This window comes from Ascaphus truei, chromosome 1, assembly GCF_040206685.1.
Source record: "Ascaphus truei isolate aAscTru1 chromosome 1, aAscTru1.hap1, whole genome shotgun sequence".
In the NCBI taxonomy this organism is placed as follows: domain Eukaryota; kingdom Metazoa; phylum Chordata; class Amphibia; order Anura; family Ascaphidae; genus Ascaphus; species Ascaphus truei.
The window spans coordinates 84,348,767-84,376,403 of NC_134483.1; the positions used below are offsets into that span (position 1 = coordinate 84,348,767).

Here is a 27,637-nt window from a genome sequence, read left to right on the forward strand (position 1 = left end):
CACTTTTGGGCAGTGACATCATCCAAGCCGAAGCTCTGACACGGTGGCATCTGAGGATCGGGGACTCGGTGGGGTTCAATGCGCGCGAGGAACAGAGCAGATGTCTTACATCATTGGTCATACCCAGAGGAAGGAGTATTGCAGGAACAGCAACATTGATGAGCTGGAAAACGTTACATGTTTGTGAGCAGATACACTGCATTTATTTTTGAGCTTGGATCTAATTAAATGTATTACACCATCTGGATGTGCGTTGTTTTTATGGTACGGTTTCCTAGGATTCCTCGGGTTAAATCACAAGAAGTGTGGACATACTTTTTGGAGAGAGCTGAAGCAAACACCTCATATCCAGTAGATATAGGCCTGATACAGGAACCTGTATGTTGATTTATTTTCCTTTTATTCTATTAACTTGACACCACTTTGAAGGGTATTTTGATTTATTTTTTTAACGCACATTTACAGATCTTGCGACTTACGGTAAAATTATTTTTAACACGAGTTGCTAAAGTAGCCCTTTATAGCCGACACTACCGTGACACTACATTCATTTCACCACCGTGGTTTGGCAGCTGGGATGGTCATGTTCCACTCCCTTGCAAACTCCCTCTGCAAACTGTTGCACTGTGCTCCCTTCTTCTCTACAGAATCACTTCCCCATCAAATGATAAAAAGTTCCAAGGAAAATATACTGTAATCGTATCCAACCCTAAAAGTCATGCTTTAGGAATGCTAACCTCCCAGCACGCACCTCCATCCCTCGCAACACATTAGCAACGAAGATGTCCAACATCACAACCTTATTAAACACAACTGGAGTTAATTTTAAAAATTGTTCCAATAAAGGAACAAATCTAGCAACCTCCTTACAGAAACATATATCATCAGAAAAGCTATTTTAAGTCTTTTTTTTAATGAGATCCCTGAAAATGGTGGGTATCTCTTTAAACTCCCAGCCTCTCACAGCTGCTCCTTAGAGAAAACACAACTTAAAATGCAATAAATCTATAAGACGCTTCCTCGTTGTAATGATATAGTGCGCTGCTCCTGACCAGTCCAATAACCAACAGGAGAGGTCCTTTCTCACAGCAAGAGATGGGGGGGTCTTTGAGGACATTAGGGGGCAAATAGTCTCTTCAGTTGTAATACGTAATATGTTTTTTGGGACTTTGATGCTACTTTAAAGTTCTTATATCCTTTTAAGGTTTTACAGCTAGCAAGGATGGACATTAGGGATGATGAGGGAAAGGTGGATAGACAAGTCATTGTCATGTCATAATCATAATAGACAAGTCAGTGTCATGTCACGTTCATGATAGACAAGTCATGGATAGATACCTTCAGCTGAATACCAGGCTCTGCAACAGCTCTGAATGGGGTCGCCTGCCAATATGTCTGCTCAGTCTGCTTCCACATGACCACATAGAAGCTGGAACTGTCCTGATATCCAAAAATAAACCCTGCATAATCGTCATCTGTCACTGTATTCACATGGAAGGTGCCTTCAAAGTCAACTCCATTGAAAGCTGTGTAACCTGGAGAAAATAAAAAAGTGTTGGAGTTACAAGAAGAGCAGCCTCTTAAAAAAAATACACACAAGCCAACGTCCTTCAGAAAACCCCCTTCACTGGCGTAGAAGAATGAAATAGGAATAAAGACCTGAGAAGTGGTTAAAACTAGATGAAGGACAATGATAACATACCAACTGCCAGGCCAGGGTCACTGTTCATAGTCTGTACAATCTCCATGCCCTGAAAGGCAACAAAGTAAGATATTTAGTGACACGCATGCGTAAAACACAGAGCAGTCTGAAACCGTCCTTGTCTAAACTAGGCTATAGAAAACATTGGGTTGTACCACTACCAGTGGTAGTGATGGCACAAGGAAGTACCAGGTACCAGCAATTTTGTTTTTAAGGTGCAATTCTTCGATTAATCATATTGTTTTGAATTTGTTTGTAAACTCATAAAACAAATGTAATAATGCTCAAGATAAACATTTGGCTGATTTAGTTTTGGCTTTAACAGGGATTTAACCCCTTACATATGTCACTGCCATTGCTTCAATTTGGCCTCCGAGAGGGGGAGGCTGCATCTTTAAAATAAGAGATTTATTTTTAACTAATCTCTCCGTTTCAAACCTTATAGCCTATAGTCTAAAGCAGGAGCGGCCAACTGCAGTCCTCAGGGGCCACCACCAGGTCAGGGTTTGAGTTAACTGAGTCATTGACTGAGTCCCTGATTGAAGCCACCTGTGCTGAAACAGGAATATCATTAATTCCTGACCTGTTGGTGGCCCTTGAGGACTGGAGTTGGCCACCCCTGGTCTAAAGAGCACTCTCATGACCATCGGGGGGGGGGGGGGGGGAGTGGGGAGGGGTGGGATGGTGCAGGGGGATGCACTGGGATAATCGTCCCCGACCTGGTGGTAAGGGGGTCTGTCTGTCTGAACCCAGAAGTCAGGCCCCTTTTTGTAAAGGTTTGTGCTCTGCCACACTAGAACACATTGCCTCTACTTTCTAATGGCACTTCGCCCACTATAGAAGGTTGGGTATCCCCATCAAACAAGAGGCATCTGTTCAAATCACAGGAAGAGAAGCAGACATGATTTACAGAGTAACACGTTGAGTTTTTACAACCTTTACAGCAAAGTGCAGTCCAAATAATACGTATAATACACATGTATTTATTTTTCCAATTTACCTTACTTTCCTATATCATCATAATTACATGTCAAATGGCCTTTACCTTTCCTATATTACCTGTCAATTTGCATTATTTTTCCTATATCATCATGATCACATAAGACACAGTGGGACTTGTCTTTGATTTTTTTTTTCTTCTTAAACCATTGGTTGCCCAAGGACATCGCTACTACATCATGGAGTCTGGCACTCCAGTGCCCCCCTGATGTAGAAGCTGCGTCATAAACCACTTGCTCGTATTTATATGGGAGATCCTCCGGTTAAGTGCAAAATGCGATCTAACAGGAAGAGAAACGGAAGAGGAAGTCTCCCCCCTATTGCGCACAATCATCATCACGTGGTGCCGCGCACGCTAAAGGTTACATACCGACGAAAAATATCTTTGGGCGAGTGTACAAGTGACCATCATTGTGTAACTCTGACCTGAGTACTGCAACTTTGCAATTCCTCTTACTTGCTGAGTATGAGCTCTTTGCAGGCCCCTTGCTATGTATCAGTCTCCCGGCCATGACACCAGGGTACAAGTGGAGCAGGAAAACTGCCCCGTGTTTATTAAAGCAGGAAAACATACTATTGATTTTAATGGGATTACTTTTATTCCACTTTTGCCCTGTTTTTGCACCTGGGAGCCTTTGATACATCGCCCCCTATATACTGGATGTTCCATGACACTCTGCTTCCATGACACTTTGTATTAACACCTTTACTGGCAGAAGTGCCAACTGTGCACCGCCACAGGACCAATTGAATTGTCGTGCTGGCCTTCTTCACTGACATATGGGGGGCAAGTTACCTGGTTCAAAACAATCCAGTTGGGATCAATCTGGGCATCGCCTTCTGGATCCAGAACAACTGTTTGATAGGCCCTAAAATCAGTCAAGGTGACCTCAGCATTTTCAGGGCAAACGTCAATGCGATCAATGACTGTGTCCTGATCAAAGTCTGACTCGCAGATGTCTCCCACTCCATCATCTGGACAAAGAACATCATGTCAGTAAAGAATGTATTCAAATTCAATCATCCAGATTAAAAAAATGTTTTAAATAATCATGGGGTTTGTTACTATTGTCATCCTCCTGTCCGGGGTTGGGAACCAGTCTGCAGTTATCCGGCCCTGGAGAAAGGAGGTCAGGGATTCCATCGCCATCGTCATCATCGTCACACTCATCTCCCTGGCCATCCTTGTCTGTGTCCAGCTGGGAGCTGTTAATGACCGTGGGGCAGTTGTCTGTGCTGTCCTGGTGACCATCACCATCACTGTTAGGTGAAAAAGTAAGGAAAGTGTTCAATGGTTATATGGCCTTTGTGGAGAATATTCTGTACTAGTAATAACCTCACACTTGCTCTGTCCAAATAATATTAAATGCATGAACAGAATGGCAAAAGCACTACTTGTCACTAGGCACGTGCCATCGCCCAACGTAGTCTGACATTTTGCATGTTGGACAAACAATGACATTGACACAAGCAAGGAGATTGCTAGACATGAAAAATTGCCACAAGAACATCTAACGACAGCTGCAGTGATTACCGTAGTATCGAGTCATAACTTAGACATTTACTAATTGCTCTGGTTTAAAAAATACCATAAAAGGCCCCTTCAATGAATGTCAAGAACACAAAACCTGTGCCGTTTCTCATGTGCCGTTTCTCATGTGCCGTGTGCTCCCCTCACCACCACGAGTTCACTAAGTCCATAGTAGGACGTGTTGTTTTCATAGTAAAATCGTGATGTGTACATTATGTGCACAGCTTTACTATACTGTATGTTATCTATGCAAATATATGAATACATTTAAATCGCCAATTATTTAGTCAATTAGGTATTTATTTCATTATTCATAAAACAGTATGCAAATTGAGTTGTTTTTCAATTGCATTGGTTAAAGTTGGCTTGGGATACATTAAATGAACTATTTATTTATATTAAATCACTGCCATATAATATACTGTACTAACATAACACACACACTTGTAACTGTTGTGTTCACAATGTAAGCAATATGCGTGTGCGGCTAAGTACACATCTATCCTTTTGTCATGTGGCTCTAGTGACCTCTTGTGGTCATGCACAAGAACTCATGCACAAGAACTTTAATTATATGTTACAATTCTGTGGGTTGATTGGCATCATCCTTTTATTTCCTAGTATTATTTCTTAGCTTGGTCCAGATGTGAGGTTACACTGCAAATGGGGAAGGGATTACAGCAAAACATATATTGATTCTGTCACCAATTAATGGATATGAATGATACCTCTATTAGAGACCAATGTTAAACTCATTTCGTTTTCAAGGGGCTACTAATACATAAACAAACAATATACAATAATAAAACTAACACGCTAAGAGGTTTAAAAGGGAAGCTTTCATATAAGCATATTCTTGAAAAAGCACAAGGTTTATCATTTCTGCGCCCTATTCTTTTTGTTTGTAAGGTGTCTTATTTGTGATGGCTGATAGTATGTCTGCACTTTCCACTTGGAATGAAATCCTACCTGTCTTGGTTAGTGTCACAGGAATCTCCAACCAGGTCATTATCAATATCTGACTGCAGAGAGAAAAGACAACGTTATTCTTGATGACCTTTCTGGCTCAGATAAACTAAATAAGCCACTTGGGCTCTTCCTTCCATCTCCATTTCTCTATATCACTCATAAAAAATGTGTCACATGCAAATAAATCACTAGCAGCCTTTCCCTCTGACTCCCATACACACTCAAACACTGCGACACCACTAACCTGGTTTGGATTGCTGACGTCCAGGCAGCTGTCACAGGCATCTCCGACACCGTCACCATCCTTGTCTTTCTGATCCACATTAGGGACTCTCTGGCAGTTGTCCAAAAAGTTCTTGATACCTACAATAAAACATGCAGCGGTTTCTCAGAGAGATGTCGCCTCTCAGAATACATGGTTGTCATTGAGGCTACAGACCAGAATTTACGCTTCCCCAGCTCTAGAAATTTTACGCGTCTGGAAGGAGGTACAAAGGTAATTCCTCACCGTCTCCATCCATGTCATCATCACAAGCATCTCCTTTCCCATCGCTGTCGGTGTCCCGTTGGTCATTGTTCAAAGTTAAGCGGCAATTGTCACAGGCATCCCCAAACATATCTTGATCGCTATTTCTCTGATCAATGTTAACAACCAGCACACAATTATCCTATAAAACACACAGACATATCAGCTCAGGTCTAAAATAGGTGAAGCTGGAGACGATTGGATTAATTTTTAATTAGCGGTTATTAACATTTTACAAGATGTACAGTTTACTATGGAGCCGATTAGCTGTGATATTTTTAAATAGAGGAACAAGAGAACAAGAGAAGGGACTGTTGTTGGTCCATTGAAAGGTGTCACAATCCATGACAAATCTGCACTTTTAAAGGACCAATACAGCTACTAAAACTTTGAACTACATAATGATCTAGAAATCCAGTTGCGTAGACCTGAGATTACTTACGCAGGCTAGAAAAGGGTGAGAAGACGTAGAACAAAGTCACACTCATGAAAAAAAGAGTTTATTTTATGGAGAAAGACCGCACAGAATGTGAACATGATAATGAAGTTCCTTATAACTTATACATTTAAATCACCTTTTCTAACACAAAAATGCTACATTATCAGATTGTTCATCTTATGGACATAGTCAGAGAAATGTTTGCCGACAGGACTGTCTCTTGTTCCACGTGTGATGCAGGTTCATACTCCTGTTTAGCCTCTGCCCCGTCTCACCTATGTAGTAGCAGCCCCCTGGGCATTTCATGCACATGATGAGGTACACAACATTACTGGAGGAACAGGTGAACCTGCTAGTAGCAATTCTCTAGCTGCTACACCACAGGGTTGGTGTGATGAATCTGACTCTATAAACAAACTCAATATCTACTGCACAACGCTGTGGTGTAGCAGCTAGAGAATTGCTACTAGCATATGAAGCGTCATGGGTTCGATTCCTGCATGTGTATTATATAAAATGTATTCACTGTTGGGCTGTTATTGGTCAGAGAAGGGTCATGTGACCCTACGTTGCGCTCGAAAGTCAAATTGAAAGCTGCGCAAGTGGATGCAGCAGGGAGCGGAGAGAGCTGCAGAGAGGAGAGAGCTGCAGATGCCGGGTAAGTCAATAAAGCATTGAATGTTATTAAAGAAAAACCCTTGGAGATGTTTATAAATCGGGAGCCACACTCAGACCGCGTTGTAGCGAATCGCGCTATATATATATATATAACTATATATATAGTAATATAGTAATTTCTTCACTTTATCATGTGTATTCCTATTCGTCGCCCAGCGGCCATATGGTCTCCACTGGGCCAGCATTCTTGCTTGGTGGAAAAACTATCAATATTTTGGCTACCAGAGTCCCCAGATCGGCTATGAAATGACAAGAAGCACAGACTACTGCTTTAATTAGCCCTAGGTCACATTTATATGGTTAATATACATTTTCCTCAACTCACCACTACTGCAAAAGACAACCTCAAAAATAATGCCCGGGGAACCCACAGAACACCAAAGCCTTCCACAAATGGTGTGACGCTTTGTTCTGTTTTCTTGGTTCCCCATTCTCACTGGGAGAAATCACTAAAACACAGGTATTTAGCCACACAGGCCTCGTTCCTATTACCGCTTCGGGAAAAAAAACAGCATCTACCATATTTGAACACTGCAGAGTAAGAAGCGCGGGAAAGAATCGCTAAGGAAAGTACGAAAATGTATTTTTTTTTTTAGAAAGTCATTTTAGCCCCGCAAAAAAAATCTTAACCCTTTCGCTCCCAAAGGGTCCAGCAACGCAACGAGCCGTTTTTTTTGAGTAGTATCTGTCTGTATTGTGCATCGTCATGAAAGTAGGTATATTTTTCTTAGTATCACAGATTTGTGGGTGCTTCTCTTTACCTGTTCATTGAGGATTCCATCTCCGTCTGCATCTTCGTCACAGGTATCTCCTATCCCATCCCTGTCAGAATCCTCTTGGCCAGAGTTTGGAATATACACGCAGTTATCCTGCAGGTAAAGGTGGGCTTTTGTTAATCTCCGACTACACGGCAAAATGTTAAAATAATCTCTCTCTCTCTCTTTTTTTTTTTTTTGTCAAACTTGAAGTTGTAAATATTTAAAAACAGTAGAGTAGGGATGTGCCATGTTGCCTCTTGATGATGTCACTTATGGCGCAGGAGGTCCAGTTATTACAGACATTAACGTCATGTCATGTAAAATTCTCCTCTTCACAGAGGACAGAAGGATGTGTCAATAAATGATCAAGCAGCATACATACTCATTGGTAACACATCCCTGCTAAAGGGACTCAGGCTTAAAGGAGCAAGTCATGTGATTTTTCTATTTATTATTTTTTAACATAGGTTTGAAACAGGGGGGAGGGGGTCTCTGGAGCCGAACCCCGTTCATTTAATTTCCGGGTACAAGCTGCCTTCCGAGATACAGACCTCCAAACGGGGTGCTGGTATCTTTGCAATGTTTATCGCTCGCCCATTGCGCGGGCCAATAGAAAGCCAAACCTGGTGACATCACGGCTTCCTATTGGCCCTCGCGGTGCGGGAGCTTTGAAACAGCGCAATTACATGAACCCTGCTAGCCCAGCGGAGCGGCTACCGCCACTCCCTATGGAGGTAAGTATCTCTGAAATTAAAGGGGTTCAGCTTGAGAGACCCCCTGCTTCAATCCTAAAAAAAATGGCGTGCTTGCATTGTTTCTTTAAATGAAAATCACACCCTTTCCTGCTGTTGCCCGTTGGTCCCTGTCACAGGCAGAGCCACAAATGACATCTCGGGATGTGACAGCTGCAGAACACTTAACATGGCCACACTCAGAGAAAACCATCACATCCATTACTTGGTATAAGTGACCTTGATTATATAACTGATAATTAGACCTTTTGTGTCGTATTAAACACACAATTATTACCTTACATGAAAACATTCAGATATAGTTCTTCTTCATTGGGTGTACCCAGGTTACCACATTCCTCACTGCATATCCAATACAGAGGTGGCTGTGTGTCAAGAGGAGCCATTTGCTTCAAAACACCGGAGCAACACTTTCATCTATGCCAATTATTGGCACCAGCGGGGTCTGTATGAGACTTGTTACTATTGCTTATCGTATGGCACAGATCACTGAGGAGAACTGAACACCAGCTCAGACCTGGCAGACTTAGTCGATGAAAAGGGAGAGGGAAAGAGCAACCCTTTTATAAATGATGCCAAATCATGACAGGATAGAGTCAGGCATATTCCATATTTCACTGGTGCAAAAAAAACAAAAACCCAACATCAAATATAACAAAGAATAGTCATAGGAAACAGCACGAGTTTATTCTTTGATAAACCGGGTGCTGTTGTTTACACCAGTAATGCCTTAGTTTTGCTGCCAGGAAACCTTAACACAGCGAAACTGCGCTTCCCAATGATTATAACATGCAAACAAAAGCAAGTTATTTCTCAAATGCTCCGGCTTTCTAAATGCCATCGTGCTGAAGCGATGTTTTGGAATGGCTGTAGCCAGATGGCTGTAGCCGGCTCTTAGAGCTTTACTGATTCTCAAGACTTTCATACTTTAGCATCACAGGATGGAAGGTATCAGGCTTCTGGTCCCCAACATATCCATGTGAAATGTAAAAAAAGAGAGAAGAAAACCTGTTATTCCGTGTATTACATCCTGTGCTGGCCTATTATAGGCTTATACCATTTTTGACCCAGAGAATAACGGGGCCTTTAGAACCAGAACCCGATGCATTCGAAGAATACACCATGTGCATCTCACAAGTTCCTCCTATTGATCATTTAACTATTCACATGCTGAGGGAAACCCTGGATAACGTTCTCTGTTGTTTAAAACAACGTTCTAAGCATCAAAGTTACGACAAAGACCCGGTGCAAGGATCCTGACGTACAGCAGCCATAACCGTCATGGCTGTGGGGAAGGCAGTAGAAACGGTCTGTGATTGTTGTCTTGGATATTTTAGTAGTAAACGGCTGTACTATATAAATAAGTGGGCAGCAGGTCTCATGTGATCAGGACACCAACCTTTCTGCAGTTCGGAGATGAGCATTTCAGGTCTTCATCCGGATATCCGTCAATATCAGTATCCTTTGCACAGGAGTAACCATCACCAGCCCAACCAACTGAGCACTGCAAGACACAGCAGGAAATGGAATGAGCAGAGTGAAGCACAGAACAATGACATATGCTGAACCCTATATATGCACAGCATGTTAAAGGGATAATTCACTTTAATACATGTGTACTATGCAAAGAATAAACTTCTCTCCCCTGTCCCTGGAAATATTTGATTGTTTATGGAATCCCTTTGTATGATTCCTTTATGCAATGCGCTTTGACTTGTATATTAGTTTCCTGAAGTTTACATTTTTTTTGTTTTAGCTCAATAACGGTAGTGTGTTCAAAAGTGAGATTTCCATTCCATTTCCCCAGGTGTAAAACTGCGATTTAGCTTGTCTTTCAGGGGCTTCTAAAGCCAGTGAGAGCTTGATGAGAATAACATGGTAGCCGTCAACTTTACTGTACAGGCCGTCAGTCTGCGTGCAACAGACAATAGCATCAGTAACCAAGATGTATGTACATGTAGCTAAATATACTCACAACACAGGTAATGTCGCCTCCCCGTTCCTCGATGCACTGAGCACTGGCGTGGCATGGGTTCAGTCCACGGATCCGGCAGCTTTGCTCAGACTTGCAGCCTTTGATCTGGTCCCCAACATGCCCAGGTTTGCAGGGTCCGCAGCGGAAGGATCCCTGCGGTCAGGTAAAATGGAAGCCTTGTGTCATGGACTGTAATCTAATTGGACTGATACCACACCCATATCTCAACAGAACATTTTCTTAGATACTTCTGTCAGGTAATAAGGATGTACGAAAATACAGACATTTAGCATGAAATTAGGGTTACTAGGTGTCCTGTATTGAACCGGACTGTCCAATATTTGGACACTGTCCAGTAAAAAATTACAGGTAATACTGGACATGTATATGTCCGGTATTACCTCTCTGAACCTAGTCACCTGACTAGCTTGGTGGGCCGCGGGACTTCCTTGAGCAGGGAGAGAGCAGGGCTGCTGCTAGGGAGCTGGGCAGCTTCCTCCATCCTGCTGCTACTGAGAAATGCAGCCAATCAGGAGGATGTGTCAGGAGTCTGGGGGTGGGGCCAAGGAGGGAGGGAAACAGCATGGAGCAGAGAGAGGTAAGAGAGTGTGTGTGTCTGTGTGTGTCTCGAGAGCGTCACACCTTTCACCATTGTGTCCAGTATTTTTGGAGCGCCACCTGGCAACCATAAGCATGATTGCCATCACTTTTAATATCAAAACGGACAGCAACCAGTGACTGGAGTGTGGGGCTAGTAGGAGGCACATAGGGCCATAACTTTTTTTATAAACAAACTAACGGACCACTGCTTTTTTACACACCTAATAGTTTCACTTTCTTCTTAAATTAAGTCTTAATTTTAGAAAAATAAATGTGGCTCAATCAGAGGCTCAGTCTTCGACCTGTGCTGAAGCAGGGATATCCTGAACACCTGACCAGTTGGGGGGATGAGGGGGGGCTTGAGGACTGGACTTGAGCACTCGACTTAAAGGTTGATCTACTGACATCTGTTCGAAAGGTTGTAACACCCATTCTCCCTGAGTGCAACGGCCTCGCTGTGTGGGCACTATAGAAGGTGCTCACCCTTCTTCATAATTAGGCTTTATATTTCCTGTACTGACAAGCAACACACCTCAGTATTTTTCTTATCAGATCCACAGCTCTGATCCTCAGCTTTAGTAACTTTATCCTCAGGATATCTGTGACTGTGTAACATTTCAGTGGGTCTAACTTAGTGGTTTCCAACCCTTTTTTGGTTAAGGAACCCTAAGTGAAATTCTGATGAACCCCGACACTCTCTAATAGCGCTTCTGAGATCAGATGCATTGTAAGGAACCCCAACCCCCTCTAATAGCGTGTCTGAGATCAGATGCATTGTAAAGAACCCGAACCCTCTCTAATAGCGTGTCTGAGATCAGATGCTTTGTAAGGAACCCCAACCCTCTCTCTATAGCACGTCTGTGATCAGATGCATTGTAAGGAACCCTAACACCCCTAATAGCACGTCTGTGATCAGATGCATTGTAAGGAACCCCAACCCTCTCCAATAGCGCATCTGAGATCAGATGCATTGTAAATTATTCTGCATTTGATACAATTTTCAAATGACCGGAAAATTGCAGGAAACCCTTTAGGGATTCCCGGGAACCCAATGGTTCTTAGGAACCCTGGTTGAAAAACACTGCTCTAACTGTTAGAACTCCATCTCACTCCTTTTTAGCACAAGTGGCCATAGACTTTAATGGCGTCTCACTAACAGAGGTCGGTACTTTTCCAGTCAAAATATGACTTTTTAGCTGCATCTCACAGTTCCCAGAAGTTGACACATCTCTGTGCCTACACACAGACCTGCTTATGGGTATTTCCTTGTATTTTGCACTTGGTTAATACATTTCTGGTTAAACTATATGCTTGTAGTGTTATACACTAGAGCTGTTCAATTATAGTGGGCGAGGGCTTTTAACTAAATGATTCTCGTCAATCATAACGTTCAAACAGCTTGATACAGACAATTACTATTTAGACACCATACAGTAAAGTGGCATCTCATGTGCTGCAGACGTGCTCATAATTAGGCTGTAAATATACTGCGGCAGCCAGCCACAGACCCTCACGCTCTGTCCCTTTAACAGTTGTGGGCCTGTTGCTTCTTGTACGTATGTATGTAGGCATGTACATATATCTTTATTTGTATGGCACCATCCATGTACATTGCGCGTTACAGCAATTACACACGTGTCAAAATAACATGAGACATAAAGGGAATAAGTAGTGCAGACATAACAGTAAACATAAAGAATCCCTGCCCAGAAAAGCTTACAATCTAAGTTTCCTGCTGTAGGAACTAGCTGTGAGCAACATTAATATTAAGTTTAAGAACGTGCTGGTCACCTTCTTTAATAACCATGGGTAGGGGGGACATGGAGATGGAGGAGGAGCAATGTTACATTGAGGGAAGAGGCTGACATGAGAGGAAGAGAGATAGGTCAAGTAAAAATAACAAGGGGCAGAGAAAGGTGACGAGAGAGAAAGGTGACGAGAGAGAGAGAGAGAGAGAAAGGTGACGAGAGAGAGAGAGAAAGGTGACGAGAGAGAGAGAGAGAAAGGTGACGAGAGAGAGAGAGAGAAAGGTGACGAGAGAGAGAGAGAGAGAGAGAGAGAGAGAGAGAGAGAGAGAGAGAGAGAGAGAGAGAGAGAGAGAGAGAGAGAGAGAGAGATCAGAGAAAAAGGAAATGACAGTGATGTGGACATTTTCAGCATGGATGGATGCATATTTTCAGTTATAATACATGAAGTGAGTGTCTACTAAGACAGTGAGCACTTACCATGGTGTTAATGCAAACTGAATTTAAGACACAGCCACCGTTCCTCCCGTTTTCACATTCATTAACATCTGCGCAGACCTGAGACAAAGGAACACAACACTTGCCATGTTTATGTGAACGATATATCGGTTATAGTCAGAAACGCTGCCACTAGCATGGTACCACCCGCTTTCCTCACTTCTTCCACCTCTATTACTCAGAATGTCTTCACATCACCTCAACGACCCAAGAGGATTCAAGAAAAAGCACATTGATACCCAGAAAGTTAAACAAGTCTGATTGCATGAACCCTGTTAATCCATCCAAGTATACAGTAGTAACTTTATCCTCAGGAAAGCAGATCCAACATCTGAGGCTGCAGGAAATGCTTACAGCCTTGAACTCTGTCTCATTTTTGGCACGAGTGGTCTATAGACTTTGATGATCTCTGACAAGGATGTTAGTTGCTTTCCATTGAAATATAATTTTTTGGTCCGTTAATAGTTAAATCAATGAAAGTTGACATTTCTGTGCGTACAGAGACAGGACTATGTGTATTTCTCCTATATTTACTCTTGGTTAATAAAATTCTAGGTAAGTCTATACTTGTAATACTATAAAATAGAGGTGACCAATTAAAGTGTCAGAAGGCTAAATGGCACAAGTGAATAACAATTTACAAACAGCTTGATACAGACTCAGACAGTATAGTGGTTATAATTAAAGCAGCCGTCCAATCTGCCGATTTTTATTTTATTTATTTTTTCCCCCTTTAATATGTGCATCAATACAATTAACACAAATATAAGTAATTCGCTAAGTCGCCTATCAATCTGTTCTCCTGTGATCGATCAGCGAAGATTTGACGCGGGTGTTCACTAAATGGCTGCAGAAGAGGAGAAAAGATGCAAAGTTCTCGGGAGAAGATCATGTGACCAGGCAGTCACTAGATACAATTGGTGCACTGCTAGAGAGGGCAGGGCTCAAAAAGGGGTGTGCCAGAGCCTGTTTCTGAAGAGGAACGGGTTGTGACTTTTTAAATGGTTGCTATAGAAACAAAAGAGACTTGTTACATTATAATACATTAAAAATGTAATTCAGAGTTGTTTTAAAAACAAAATGCTACAAGTATTTTCTCATAATACAAAACTGATTTATTAAAAAAAAAACCACATGTAGGATATTGAATCCTACTTGGAGCTTTAAATACAGGTTTCCTGATAAAAGTTGTGTTTATAGTTGTGTATAGACACTAAAATAGCTGTGGTCAGCATGTAGGCCACCGACCACAAGCAGTCCCTGAATGAATAATCTGTGGCCATTCCAGCCAATCTGTATGTTATGGAGAATGGGTTAAATTCACTCAGCTGCAAAATCTTTAACACTGTGTTATATTTGATGATGGACAAAAGCTAAATCCATAGGTCAGATGTTAAAGCGCCAATAAAAGTGTGTGTTGGTGCAGTGCTACATTTATTGCTGTCAGTTGAATGAACTGCAATGAGCTTGTTAGCCCAGCTCCTTACATCTGCCACAGATTATTCATCTTGGAGTTTAGCCCCTCGGTCCTGACACAAATGATAGAAATGCAGTGTAACATACAGAATGAAGCAATGTATTCTCCTGCCAAGGCAGCGCTACAGAGGACTGATATTGGATTGATCAAAGTGAAATCAGATCAACGTTTCGGTCATGACAAAGGTCCCTGGTTAGGACGGAAACGTCGATCTGATTCACTTTAATAAATCCAATATTAGCCCTCTGGAGCGCTGCCTTTTTTTCCTGCGTGGCAGGAGAATACATTAATTGCTTCATGGATTGTCCCGTTTGCCGCATGGCGTGCCACCGAGGCAGTTCCTAACAAGGGGTCCTGTTAGGGCACCTTTTTCTATACCCGACATACAGAATGAGACCCTAGCCATTATAAAAGGTGTGTCTTGTAACGCCTGCTACTGAAAGCTGGCTTCAGCAAGACATTGGCGCACCAGGAAACACTGAAGCAACGTCTCTTAAAGCAGCCGTCCAAGTTGCCGTTTTTTTTAATGTTATGTTTTCCCTTTAATACAGTATGTGCATCAATACAATCCACACAATGATAAGTAATTATCTAAGTTGCAGATCGATCCGTTCTCCTGTGATCGATCGACGAAGATTCGGCTTGGGGGTTCACTAAATGGCTGTCAGTGCAGCAGAAGTGGACCAAAGATGCAAAGTTTTGTGGGGATCATGTGACCAGCAGTCACTAGTTACAATTGGTGCACTGCTAGAGAGAGGGCAGGGCTCAAAAAGGGGTGTGCCAGAGCCTGTTTCAGAAGAGGATGTGACTTTGTAAATAGTTGCTATAGAAACAAAAAATGCGTGTTACATTATAATACATTATAACCATGCGAGAAACGCGTTAGAGGTTTCTCTTTTAAATAGTTAATATCCCATTACATTTTTGTTATTTTTTCACTTGGCCTCCAGTTCTTGTTTTTTCATTGCTGTGCTCCTAGTGTTTTTCTCCTGAGTATTAGAACTCTGCTTGGGTAGATTCTGGGGCAGTCTCACAGTAAAGGCCTCAACGTTGCTGCAACATTTATGTGAGATTCTTAATGGCCCATAAGATTAACACAGCAGGGAGTCCCTGCAAACTGAATGGGACTACAGGGACCCCCTGCTGTGGTAATCCGATGGGCCATTAAGAATTTTACAGAATTGTTGAGGCATTTACTGTGAGACTGCCCCAGAATCTCCCAGGAATTTCTCAGGTAAGAGTTCTAATACTGGTATCGGCATCAGTATATGTGTATCTTGATTCATACATTTAGCGATGGTTTATTTGATGCCAGAATAAACTAAAACTGCACCAGTTAATGGGTAAAATATTGACATACTTCCATATAATATTGTGCGGACTGTCTCATCTCCTAAATGTATGATTTAAAAAAAAAAATTAAGTTAGATTACTTAACAATGTGGTTAACAGCTATAGCAACTTCCCTGCTATTAATATTTTGGTCCTGTTCAACAAGGTGTAGTATACATCCTGATCCCATTTAGCATGTGTATACCCCAGGTATATATTCACAAATACTGCATACAAACATAGGGGGCAACTCTATATAGTCTGATGCTGTTGTTCAGTGGCATTTTCAGCCAAAAAACCCTATTGAAGTCAATAATAATAACTTTATTTCATGCCGGGCTTTTCTCACAATTACAGTACAGTGCGCAGTGCAGAGACCAAAGATATTTACAGACACAGTCCCTGATTACAATCTATGTTTCTGGTGCTGAGGCACAAGGAGATAAAGTGACTTTCCCAAGGACACAAGGAGCTGACACCGGGAATTGAACCAGGGTCCATGACTCATACTGTGTCTTCACTCACTGTGCCACGCCTCACAGGACATTTCTGGATTAAAACGGCCTGAAAGGCTGCATTGTACAGTACTATTTAGAATATGGCCCGTGTTTTATAGGCTTTATCGTAGCTTTAGTGACTTAAGTGCTAGCTTGGGAAAAATAGCTCAAACAAAAGTTTGCCCTTTCCTCATCTTACTTACACAGCTGCCATAGATTTCTTTATATCCATTTGAAACAAGAACCGTATCAGGATAACATTGAGGGCAATCGGTTGCTAACCTTCCAGTACAGGAAAGATCTTGAGTTAGCTATTGAACATGTAGTAGATTATATGTAGCTATAAAACATATAGTAGATTATTTCTTCAAATCTCCCAGATGTAACACTGATTCCCATATAAGGTTAAGTCCCCGCAAGCGCTGAGCGGGCTGAGCGGGCTGAGCGGGCGGCGCGAATTTACATATATAGGTATATGTAAGTCCCCGCTCACGCAGTGCGTGCGGCGCTCGTGCGCACACGCTCACCCGCGATCGGCGCCTAGGTAAACAACTACCCGCAAGGCCTCTCCCCTCCCCCACGCGTGCGTACAAGCAGGACACCCGGCGCTCATGCTTGGAGCGCTCTCCAAGCATGAGCACGCTCAGCGCCAGCGGGGACTCAGCCTTAGCTGCAGTCCTTCGTAGGGTCAGAGTGCACTAACGGCAGTGACATATTTATGGGATTAAATCAGGGTGAATGGAAACAATGAGTGAGACTTGGGAAGGGTTTGATTTTGTTCAATGTCACTGTATGTTTAATAAGACTTTGCACAGGCAACCCTCTCTTCTTCTCCCTTAGATCAGGATGGGAGACGGGAAGAGAAAATACTTAACTGACTAACACTCCCCCATTCGCAGACCCCGACAAAAAGGAATTTGTGCTCGATTTCCAAAGAAACAAAAAGCAGCAAATATTTGCTTTAAGCCCAGTTACATTTGTGTTAGAAAGTCAGCTAGGTACATTCTTTGCCAAATGCTGTTTTGGGGGCAGCTACCAGGAATTGCATATTTAAGAGACCCAGAAACTGATTGCTTTTCATTCCACTCTTTTCTCTTTGCTAAATCCGGTGCTGTGTTTTTGCGCCACGTTTCCCCGGTTTAGCCGTTGCGAGACACGGGTACTAATTTTATAAGCTGCGATAGGTACCGCACGAAACGCCCCACTGAAGTCACCAGCCCCCCCAGGAATAAAGTAACTCACTTGTTTATTTTGCTTGGCGTAGGCGACCCCGATGCCCTGGACAGTGGCTCCTGTGTAGCCCGGGGGACAGGCCTCACACTTGTATCCAGGAGAGGTGTTAATGCAGCGAACTCCAGGGAAACAAGGGTTAAATCGACACTGTAAGCAAAAAAAAAAAGCGGAGGCAAAACATGAAATAAATATCAGGTGTAAACGACAAAAACCACTGTCGGATTCCAGGACCTATCAGATCTCAGATGCAAAACGGTGGCCCAATACAACCAGGTTTTTTTAAAGAAGAAAACATCTATAGAGAACAATGGGATTTTCGTTGATGTATCTGGTGCTGGTGCTGGTGCTGGTGCTGGTTTGTGCGCAAATATCGCTGGTTTTGCCACGTAACAATTTTGAGAAATAACCCACACTGTGTTTGTTAGATGAGTTAGAACCTGGGTGAACAATCGCAGCAAAGCAGCCAGAAAGCACAAAAATACCAAAAAATAGGGATTACAATAGTGTCAAAAGGACAACAAAGAAATCGTTTGTGACTTGAGCAATGTGGCTGGAGGCATTAGAGCCGGGCGCTTCAACCAGGTCTCCGAAGGGGCCAGATCAAAACACATTTAGGAGTAGACGCGCTTCTAGCCTGAAATAATGTAATTTTAAATACATTTAAAAACTTGAAAATGTATAATATTTTAGCATTTTGCAAGCATTTATAACATCTGTGCCATATATACTGTACTTACATTTCCTTGACTTACAAGTGAATTATAGTGCGATAAATTACGCTTTGCTCCTTCTAACTTCCTATCAGTTGCTTAGGCAGCTGAGAGACCAAGGGCTACAACAGGGCCCTTCATTGGGCCACTACTTCAGGAGCCATGCTTTATATGGTAATCATTACTATATAGTAAAAAAGCATGTAACAGTGACCTGTAATGCTTCCCAAGATCAGATATGACGCTGTGCATCACGTGTAACATTCTAGAACACTGAACACTCATCTACAACCCATCCATCTAGTGAGTTACATAGTGTAGGACTTTCTTAGAATCTCTGCAGTGCAGAAACTTTGATACATATTTCCCACGGACTTCATTAACAAAATGGTGCAAAAAAAAAGCACAACATTGGGATGACATTTTTAAAAATAAATCTTGTACTGTTTTTCCCCCCACTTGTATGCCACAATCTGGGGATTTTTTTTCTTTATGAACGAGCCACTGAGAGAGTATTATACAGCACGGCTATATGTTATGAGAAGTGCCTCTTGAGGATAAACCGGCAGAGGGGAAATCTCTAAGCAGCGCAATACCTCATCTACGTCTGTACATATGACACCGTTCCCAGAGTAGCCCTCGGGGCAGGGTCCGCACTGGAATCCAGTTTCCGTTTCGATACATCTCGCTCCTCGGAAACATGAGTTGGCGGCACATTTCGGCTTCGGCGGTGTCGTGGGTTGCAGGAATGTTTGGGCAGGTGTTGGAAATACATTCTCCCCGCTTAAACCTTCATTGAGAAAAAAGTGAGTTTCGAAAACATGACAACAAAAATGTACCTTAAGAAGTAGTTTTCTATTCCATTTTAATTCTTTTATGGTGCTATGTATTGTATCAGTATTACTAATATTGTAATCCAGTACTTCTCAGCCATGTACGTATTAGGGATAACAGCCAATCAGAAATTCAGATATAGAGGTAGTTGTGTGCTTGGTAATTCATTGGTTATTCCTACAATCTGGTCTCTCTGGAGATGTTTGGGAAACACTATTGTAACCATTTTGCTGCCCTTAAGATGTTCTCTGAATGTCAGAAATGCCTGCACTCAAGCTGCGCGTATTATGCTCATGGAACAGCTTGCCATTTTAGCTCGTTTTTTTGTAAGACCCTGTCCACCATTCCAACAGTCAACGCAATGTGAATGAAAGAGGTCCCTACTCTTCCATATGTGTCGTTCGAGGGCGACACAGCCCCCCCAGGTGTGCATGCGGTTGGAAGGGATCCTGGATGTCCAGTGGCACTCGAGTGACACAGGACTTCTGGCTTTGAAATGCCAAAATTCATAAAATGCCACATCCTTGTCTCCATGTCATCTCAGAGATTGCAGGACACATCAGGAAGTTGAGACACTTGGTGCAAATACACGTATAGGGGAGAAAAATAGCACACTATACTCAGGATCAAAATGAAATGCAAAACTATTGTAGCGAGAAAGTTGCATGGCCTTCTTAAATGTATCTTATAGTTCAGAATTTCTGGTCTCTATTGTGGCGAATGCATTCCCACTACTGTATTTTTGTTTGAATTGACTATAACTCATTAAAAAAAAGCATGTTTTTAAGACTCAAAAATTTGCAAATTTACTTTAAAAAAATGACACTTAAAATATTAATCCTGGTTTTCTGTATATTAAAGTCAGCAAGCGAGGAGGTTGAATTTGTTTTGCGGAGTCATACATTTTAGCTTATGTATTTGTAACAAAATATGCCATTATATTGAATGCCTTGTTTAAAGAACGAGGGAGAGACTTTTCCCAAGTACTATATATACCTCCCCAAACACACCTTTAGACAACACAGGGAGACACCTCTGCACACCTGGGAGATATACTAATATGGATATGCGAAGTATATTGAAATTAGCTACATTAGCACATCTCGCAGGTATCTCGGGTGTGTTTCACCACATGTTGTCTAAAGGTGTATTTGGGGAGGTATATATAGCCCTTGTAGCACCTGGGGCTCAAGCCCTCTCTCCCTTTCACCTATACAGTGGAGAACGCTACAGTCTTATTGGACCTGAGAAGATTGGATGTAGATTCTAATCACTTCCAGTGGACCACGAGAGTTCTTCATTTAGTTGCATTCCCGGATTTTGTCTCTAATTGTAAAGCAGCAAACGATTGAAGTTGACTTGTAATGTGTTTATACATATCCACCTGGAACATCAGCATACCACTGAGGGTCCAGGTATCTCTTGGAAGATTATCACACTTTTCTCTTATGGCAGGAAGGCTAAACACATGAATTTGTTGTGGCAACTGAGTTACAGTTGTCACCCCCTTGCAAAAGTGCCGGATTTTTAATAAGACTAAGGGATAGTTAATATACTCACCACAGGCCTGGCATTCAGAAACAGTGTTTCTCAAAAACATGGTCTCCTTCACCTTTGAGAAAGACGAAAAAGAAGTCACTTGCCACTGTCTACGCTGTTGCATTATACAGAGAAACTCCACAGCATGCACAGAAACTAGCGGCACATACATAGTTACCATTAACTCATGCACTGTTGTAACAAAGCAGGTTCCTTTCATTTTACTGGATATAGATCCAATGTTGGTCTTTCTCCCTCCTAATAGAGGTTCATGAGAATTTTAATCCTAATAGAGGTATATTAGTATTTTATCTGGTAGTGTTAGGACCTGCGAACTGGGTCTGCCTTGTCGTGGCTCGCAGGCTTACGATGCTTTGGCCAAAGGGTTAAACTAAATTACCCCTTTTCAAGAGAATATATACGTATTTTACTGTGTATTCTTGTCATATTGGATGTAGCATTGGGCTTCTCTGTCGACTGCTGTAACAAAGCTGTAGTAAATATTTAAATAATGTGGATAAAAGTCGGTATCGCTGATGCTTTTTCAACCACTTGATTACATTTCTGTAGTGTTATAATGAGCCAGAGGGCAGTCGGCACATAATAATGTAACGAATGACATGCACGGCGAATACATCCTATTATTCATTGTGACTGTATTTTATTTTGGTGTTTTTTTTTTAATATACTAACTAATCTCGGACCATCAGATCTGGATATATACCCAAAGCCATTATTTGAATTAACTATGTTATATTATACAGTACTTAATATAATTGTCACTGGTGAAGAAGAATATGACAGCGTTTTTATCCCATTATGTAATATTTTGCTGGGAGAGGGGCTGCTAGCACAATGCAGATTTTGCAATGCATTGCAGGCCCCTCTGGCACCCAAGCGATTAGGATGTGAACGCTATAATAATTGTCATGTCAATTACTTTGTGTATTTCTTCTAAAAAATCATGTCACTTCTCTACTGTGCTACAGCCTTTATGTCATATTACAGCACCATTATGTAGATAAATGCCCCAAGGTGTAACTCATTTTTAGATGAAGTTGCTAAAATAACTATATAAAATGATCACACTGCAATGTAGCATTTTCCAAACCTCTCCTTGTGACTCGTGGCCATACCAGGTTTCTGAAACAGCCACCTAACATTCGATTTGTATGTACAGAAAAAGTGCATTCACCTGGATGCAAGTGCATTGGTTATTCTCAAACCCTGCTGTGGTGCTGGGTCACGGGGAGAGGTTTGGAAAACACTGCTGTAATGTATGCCAGTTACCTGCTGTCTCATAACATCTCTTAGTTCTCCCAGCACTAGGTTCAGTTGTGAGATCTGACCCATCAGCTGTCTGCTGACATCACCTGCATGAAAAAACACAGATTCCGCTCTCCTCAACATGTTGACATTTCACTGCCTCAACAATTTCATCCTTTATCGTGGCATATGTAGCCTAGCGCCCAGGCTATGTGTTTCCTGGCCCTAGCATGTATGTCCTGGTAAGGCAGCAGGCAGTGTTAGGGTTAAATCCATTTCACATGGGCCAGCATGTGAGTTCCTTTAGCATATAGACAATTTGTATCGTTCTCCAGGTGCAGACTGGGGACCGTTGGAGCATGTGCCAGAGGGGGGTGGGCTCACAGGAGGGGTGCTGCCCAGTTTACCGGGGCTAAGGAGTAGGACCCTCCCCCTTCGAAATTTAGTGAGTTCTCCCAGTGGAGCCTGCTCCTTAGGGAGTAGGCATGATTCTACCTTGCCCCATCAGGGGTTAAGGGGGAAAAGGCTAGCACAGGGGTCCCAAACCTCTGGGGTGACTAGCCCAGGGAAGATGGAGTGTATATGCTGGTTCCAATAAACAAGTTGTACCATCCATGGTCTGGGACTATGTTATTGGAGAAGTGCCTGTGATGAGAACCCCTGTCTTTGGCAGGAGCCCTGCAGGATGGAGGCGCTGCCCCAGAGAACTGAAAGCCTGTCCTGTTGTCTCACTCCCCACTACCATCTGCGGAGACTCAGACCTCCTGAAAACCAACAGGTATGCACCACCGCGAAAATGTCCATGTGAGTGTTGCTACACTGCTACAGTGTCTGACATGTAATGAAACGTGACACACACACATACAGTATCTTATGTCCTGCAACAGCACAGCTGATATTACATTAAGGCTTGTGTCATATTATGCCTCCTCTGTGCTACTGTTTTACGCAGAAAACGTATACTGGTGATTAACCAATACATTTATGTTCTTGACATTGCTTTTGTTTAGCATACACTGGTTTATCCACAGTGTGAATATCTATCTGATATCTCTATCTGAAACACGGACATGAGCTGTTGTGGAAAAAGCAATGATTACATAGGCAATTATTGATCTCCAGGAAACAATAATTTTATAAACTGGCCATAGAGGAGCCTGCATGAGACATGTAGAAAATATCTTTAGTATTGGAAGGGGAAGGGTTTGTGGCACTTTTGTAGCCTCCATAAACTCATATGTCTGGCTGGGAGCCGTTCAATATGAAACTAAGCTCAAGCAGACAAATCCAAAAGGATAACCTTTTTTTGTATGTGTGGGTCTGCTAATTCTGTACTTTCTTAGTTCAGTCTGCTGTACATCGTGTGTAATGCTGTGGCTGCAGCTTTCAAGAAATTCTGGGTAAAAAGGAATATGTCAGTTCAATGTTACACACTGAGGCCCAGATCTACAAAGCTCTGTTGTCACTTAACGTTGTGTTAACTTAAGTTCACATAACGGTGTATCGTCAAGTGACAATAATATAACGTTATGGTTTGCTCCCCGTAAAGAGAATAGCGTTAACTACAACGGACTTTAGTGATAAGGACAAGCAAATTATATGCAAACGGTCTGTTATCATTACATTGCCTATCCAATAAAGTCAGTCACAGTTAACGCAGGGACTTAACAAAACGTTATTTAAGTTAAACCTACACTTGGTATTGCTCTTACCCAGACACTGAAATAGGACTTTTGCAGCAGCTGGCTGGGTGTAACGCCACCGTTAGGCATAATTCTAATCACTTGGGGCCTCATGCAGAGAGCAGCGCTGGAAATAATTGGAGATGTTAATAAATTGAACTTTTATTGGTGTGATTTTATCTCCATATGCAGAAAGGTCCGAAAACTGCATTTAAAATCATGTCTGATTATGGAGAGTTGCAACCGGCGAGATGCGCGCTGGTGAAACATGTTTGAAAAAAAGCGCGTTTTTTTTTTTGTATTTTCCCTCTCGCCGGTGCGCTCCAGCTTCCTGCCAACTTTTTTTGACGGAGGTAATTGTAGAATTTCTCTCCATGTTATTGGCGCGAACAGCCACTAGATGGCGATCGCGCCTTTCTGAATAGGGACATTTTTACAACTGGCGAGATTTAGGTTCTCGCCAGTCGCGCGGCGAGTTTCACCAAAAAAAAATGGCGCTTTTTTTAAAACTCGCCAGTACCTGCCTTTCTACAGGCATTTTTCTCCAAAAAATGCCGCTATTCACCTTACCGCTGCTCTCTGCATAGGCCTCATAGTGTTATTTCCTGGTGTGTTTTTCCTCTCCTCTTTCTCTCCACTCCAGCAAAAGTCCTATTTCAGGGTCTGCATCTTAGTAACGCCAAGACTGGCATAACGTCATGTTATTGGAAGATAATGCAATGTTATGTTACAATAACGTGACGTGAAACCTATGCTAATGAGATGTAGTCCTGGCGGTGTATTTGCATGTAATCAGCTTTGAAGATACCATGTTAACTCTGGGAACATAACGTCCATTCCCGTTCCAGTTAATGTCACATTTTGATGTAACGGAGCTCTGTGGACGTGTGTGCATTTTTTCTATGCGATCAAAATGATGTGCCTCTATGAGGCTGTCCTTAGAGCGCGCGGCCGCTTGCGTGACCAGAAGCCCCGGCGCTCGCAAGAAAATAAATCAATTTGTTTCCTCACGTGACAGCTGGGTCACGTGAGCGATTCTCCCAATGAGGCGAACCAGCTCTGTGACATCACGGCCCCTCATAGCATCCAATTAGAGGGCACAAATCGCTCAAGCTGGAGGCAAGCGCGAAGCCACTAGCATGGTCACGTGCGCACGCACCCACCATAGACTCGGCCTTAGATACGGGAATGGGCTCTGGTAACCCGCATGAGACATGAACAGTAGGTGTGCTATTAGTTATCGTTTTTACGGATTCTAATGTTTGAACTAAACTCACCTGTCTGTTGTCCAGGTTCACTCTGCTGCATAAAACAGTCCTGAATTGATGCAATCTGGGACAGAGAGCCTCCCATCACCAGCTTTAGTTCACTCAAAGAATCCTAAATGAATGAAAAATGGACATTATATTTCAAGAAGAGAGTCACTCAGAATTTACACACGGGAGACCGATATCTGGAAAGCTGTGGCGTGCCCGCTTCTTGCGTGGGTGGTGATAGCTTTGGATGTAGTAAAATGGGAGTTCTTATTTAGAACTATAACAATATCCTGGAAGAATATTCATGTTTTCCCAATCACCATATTTATATAAAAAATCATTGTTTTTCCATATCGTCCCATTCTGTGCTTACCTGTGACCTCTTCTGAAGAGTCCGCAATTCCACAGAGCCCGGGTTCAGTTTTAGCCCAGAAAATGGTTGGGGCAAGTTCTTGATGGCATCCACTTGCACACAGTCCAGGTAGAGCTCAGCTGCGCTGGTTCCCCGATGCAGGCCGCTCAGGTGCAAGAGGAGCGTGTGCGGCTTCCCATCAGCCAGCTCAATGTTGTTGAAGATAACAGAGTTTAACTTCTTATCACCCTTGAGGTATCGAAGGGAGGCTGAGACAAAAACAGACGACTGTCAAGTGATGCAGCAAAAGAACAACAACAAAAACTGACCGAAATGCAGTAACCCCCCCACCCCCCCAAAAAAAGTGATGAAGGTTGTAACTTACCCTGATGTACGTGTAATGCAATCACTGTTTTAATCCTTTTCTTTTTTTCAGAAACTTTATGATGTGTTCGCCCTGTTTTTGACTTTACCGACAGTGGGGTTTTTTTTTGTGGCCACCTATGTCTACCTACGTGTGTGAAATAGGTTAATGCGCTACAACCAGGGAGCGTGATACCCATGAATCTAATCCTTTTGGCTTGTAATCTCCTTTTGGTTATCTGTGGGCATCAATGTGTGGCAGCTACAAAGATAAGCCATCATTTAATGACTATAATATTACTCTAAATGGCGTGCACTTTTGGGTGAGTGGATTTGCAGACTAGGTCCCGCTTCGGACCCCAAACGTCGGGTTAGGCGTCTCTTTTTACTATATGCCTAATACAGTGATTTTGGACTACTGGACTCGAGTGCTGTCTTTACTTACCGGACGCAAGAATGGTAAAATCGTTTACATTATTTATATGGGACTAGCACCGCTATTATACATCACTAATCTGAGTGCCAGCTCCAGACTTTTCTAGTATGTACAGTAGGCATTAATTAATACACAAATTATTGGGAGTAAAGAGATCTACGGAGACGTATGTCATGATGATTGTTTGTGAGAAATAAATGGGGTTCTCAGGCTGCTTATATAATACAAAGAACATGTTCTTTCATTAATGTGCTAAGGAGGCCGGGGCACTCAAATTTAAACTACAAGCGCTTTTGGATATTCATTTATTTTGCCTAAAAATCTATATACTGTACCATATATGTGATTTAAAAAAAATTATATTTTCACTTTATTGTTCTGTACAGTGCTACTGGTGTATTTCCTCCAGCTGGCTTTATAATACTGTTTTCAGCAAGAGGCAGTGGTTCTAAGTAATACGAAATACATAAAAATACCACAATCCACAGCTAACAAATGGAAACAAACTAGAAGGAGGTTCATACTCCTAATCAACTGGACCCAAAAAAACAGTTCTACATAGTACTGTAACTGTCCCACAACATTAAGAATGGAGTGTGCACACCCAAAGTGACACATACTGTAGTATCAGAGAAGAGTTGAGTGGCACAAATGTGTTAATTGGCAGAAGGTGCAGAACAGGAACAATGGTTTCAGTCAACATAACCCTTCCTGGACCTGACACGCTGTTGTTCTAGGCATGGTAAAGCGGCTCCAATAGCTTCAGTACGCTGGAGTATTTTTATTAGTAGAATTTCTTTTTAGATTCTATTGTTACTCTGAGGAAGATTTCTCTGGGGATCTAAACTTGGAGCACGTTTGACCGGTGTGCTGGACAGATGGGGTTTTACACAATGCATATTCAATTCATAGGACGCTATGTCCACTTATAAAGTGAAGAGACATGGAAACATTGGTTTGCAATGCACTTTATACTTCTCCATTACTGAAGGGGTTAAGGCAGTGGTTCCCAAACTTTTTCGGTTCAAGGCTCCCCGAGGCGATCAGGATTTTTCCGCGGCGCCCAAAGTAAAAATAAAGTTGTATATACATACCTAACAGTTGGTGTCTCTCTCAGGCACACACTCTCTCAGACACACTCTTTCTCTCAGACATACTCTTTCTCTCAGACACACTCTCTCACTCTCTCAGACACACTCTCTCACACACACTCTCACTCTCTCAGACACACTCACTCTCTCAGACACACTCTCACTCTCTCAGACACACTCTCACTCTCTCAGACACACTCTCACTCTCTCAGACACACTCTTTCTCTCTCTCTCAGACACACTTTCTCTCTCTCTCAGACACACTTTCTCTCTCTCTCAGACACACTCTTTCACTCTCTCTCAGACACTCTTTCTCTCTCTCTCTCTGACACACTCTTTCTCTCTCTGACACACTCTTTCTCTCTCTCAGACACACTCTTTCTCTCTCTCTCAGACA

At 42.3% G+C, this 27,637-nt stretch overlaps 1 protein-coding gene across 1 annotated transcript in view; it reads right to left on the reverse strand.

Annotated features, from left to right (window-relative positions):
* The window catches only part of THBS4 (thrombospondin 4), a 40,835-nt gene that overhangs the window by 6,201 nt on the left and 6,997 nt on the right, over window positions 1–27,637 (reverse strand). The window contains exons 3-19 of the mRNA XM_075590706.1: window positions 25,372–25,619; window positions 25,020–25,122; window positions 22,085–22,167; window positions 20,816–20,867; window positions 19,018–19,211; window positions 17,721–17,858; window positions 13,155–13,232; window positions 10,330–10,482; window positions 9,754–9,858; window positions 7,606–7,713; window positions 5,710–5,869; window positions 5,446–5,564; window positions 5,202–5,254; window positions 3,768–3,961; window positions 3,498–3,676; window positions 1,703–1,751; window positions 1,339–1,535 (exon numbers count right to left, since the gene is read on the reverse strand). Of these exons, the coding sequence (XP_075446821.1) occupies window positions 1,339–1,535; window positions 1,703–1,751; window positions 3,498–3,676; window positions 3,768–3,961; window positions 5,202–5,254; window positions 5,446–5,564; window positions 5,710–5,869; window positions 7,606–7,713; window positions 9,754–9,858; window positions 10,330–10,482; window positions 13,155–13,232; window positions 17,721–17,858; window positions 19,018–19,211; window positions 20,816–20,867; window positions 22,085–22,167; window positions 25,020–25,122; window positions 25,372–25,619 (2,213 nt within the window). The remainder of the gene's footprint in view (window positions 1–1,338; window positions 1,536–1,702; window positions 1,752–3,497; window positions 3,677–3,767; window positions 3,962–5,201; window positions 5,255–5,445; window positions 5,565–5,709; window positions 5,870–7,605; window positions 7,714–9,753; window positions 9,859–10,329; window positions 10,483–13,154; window positions 13,233–17,720; window positions 17,859–19,017; window positions 19,212–20,815; window positions 20,868–22,084; window positions 22,168–25,019; window positions 25,123–25,371; window positions 25,620–27,637) is intronic.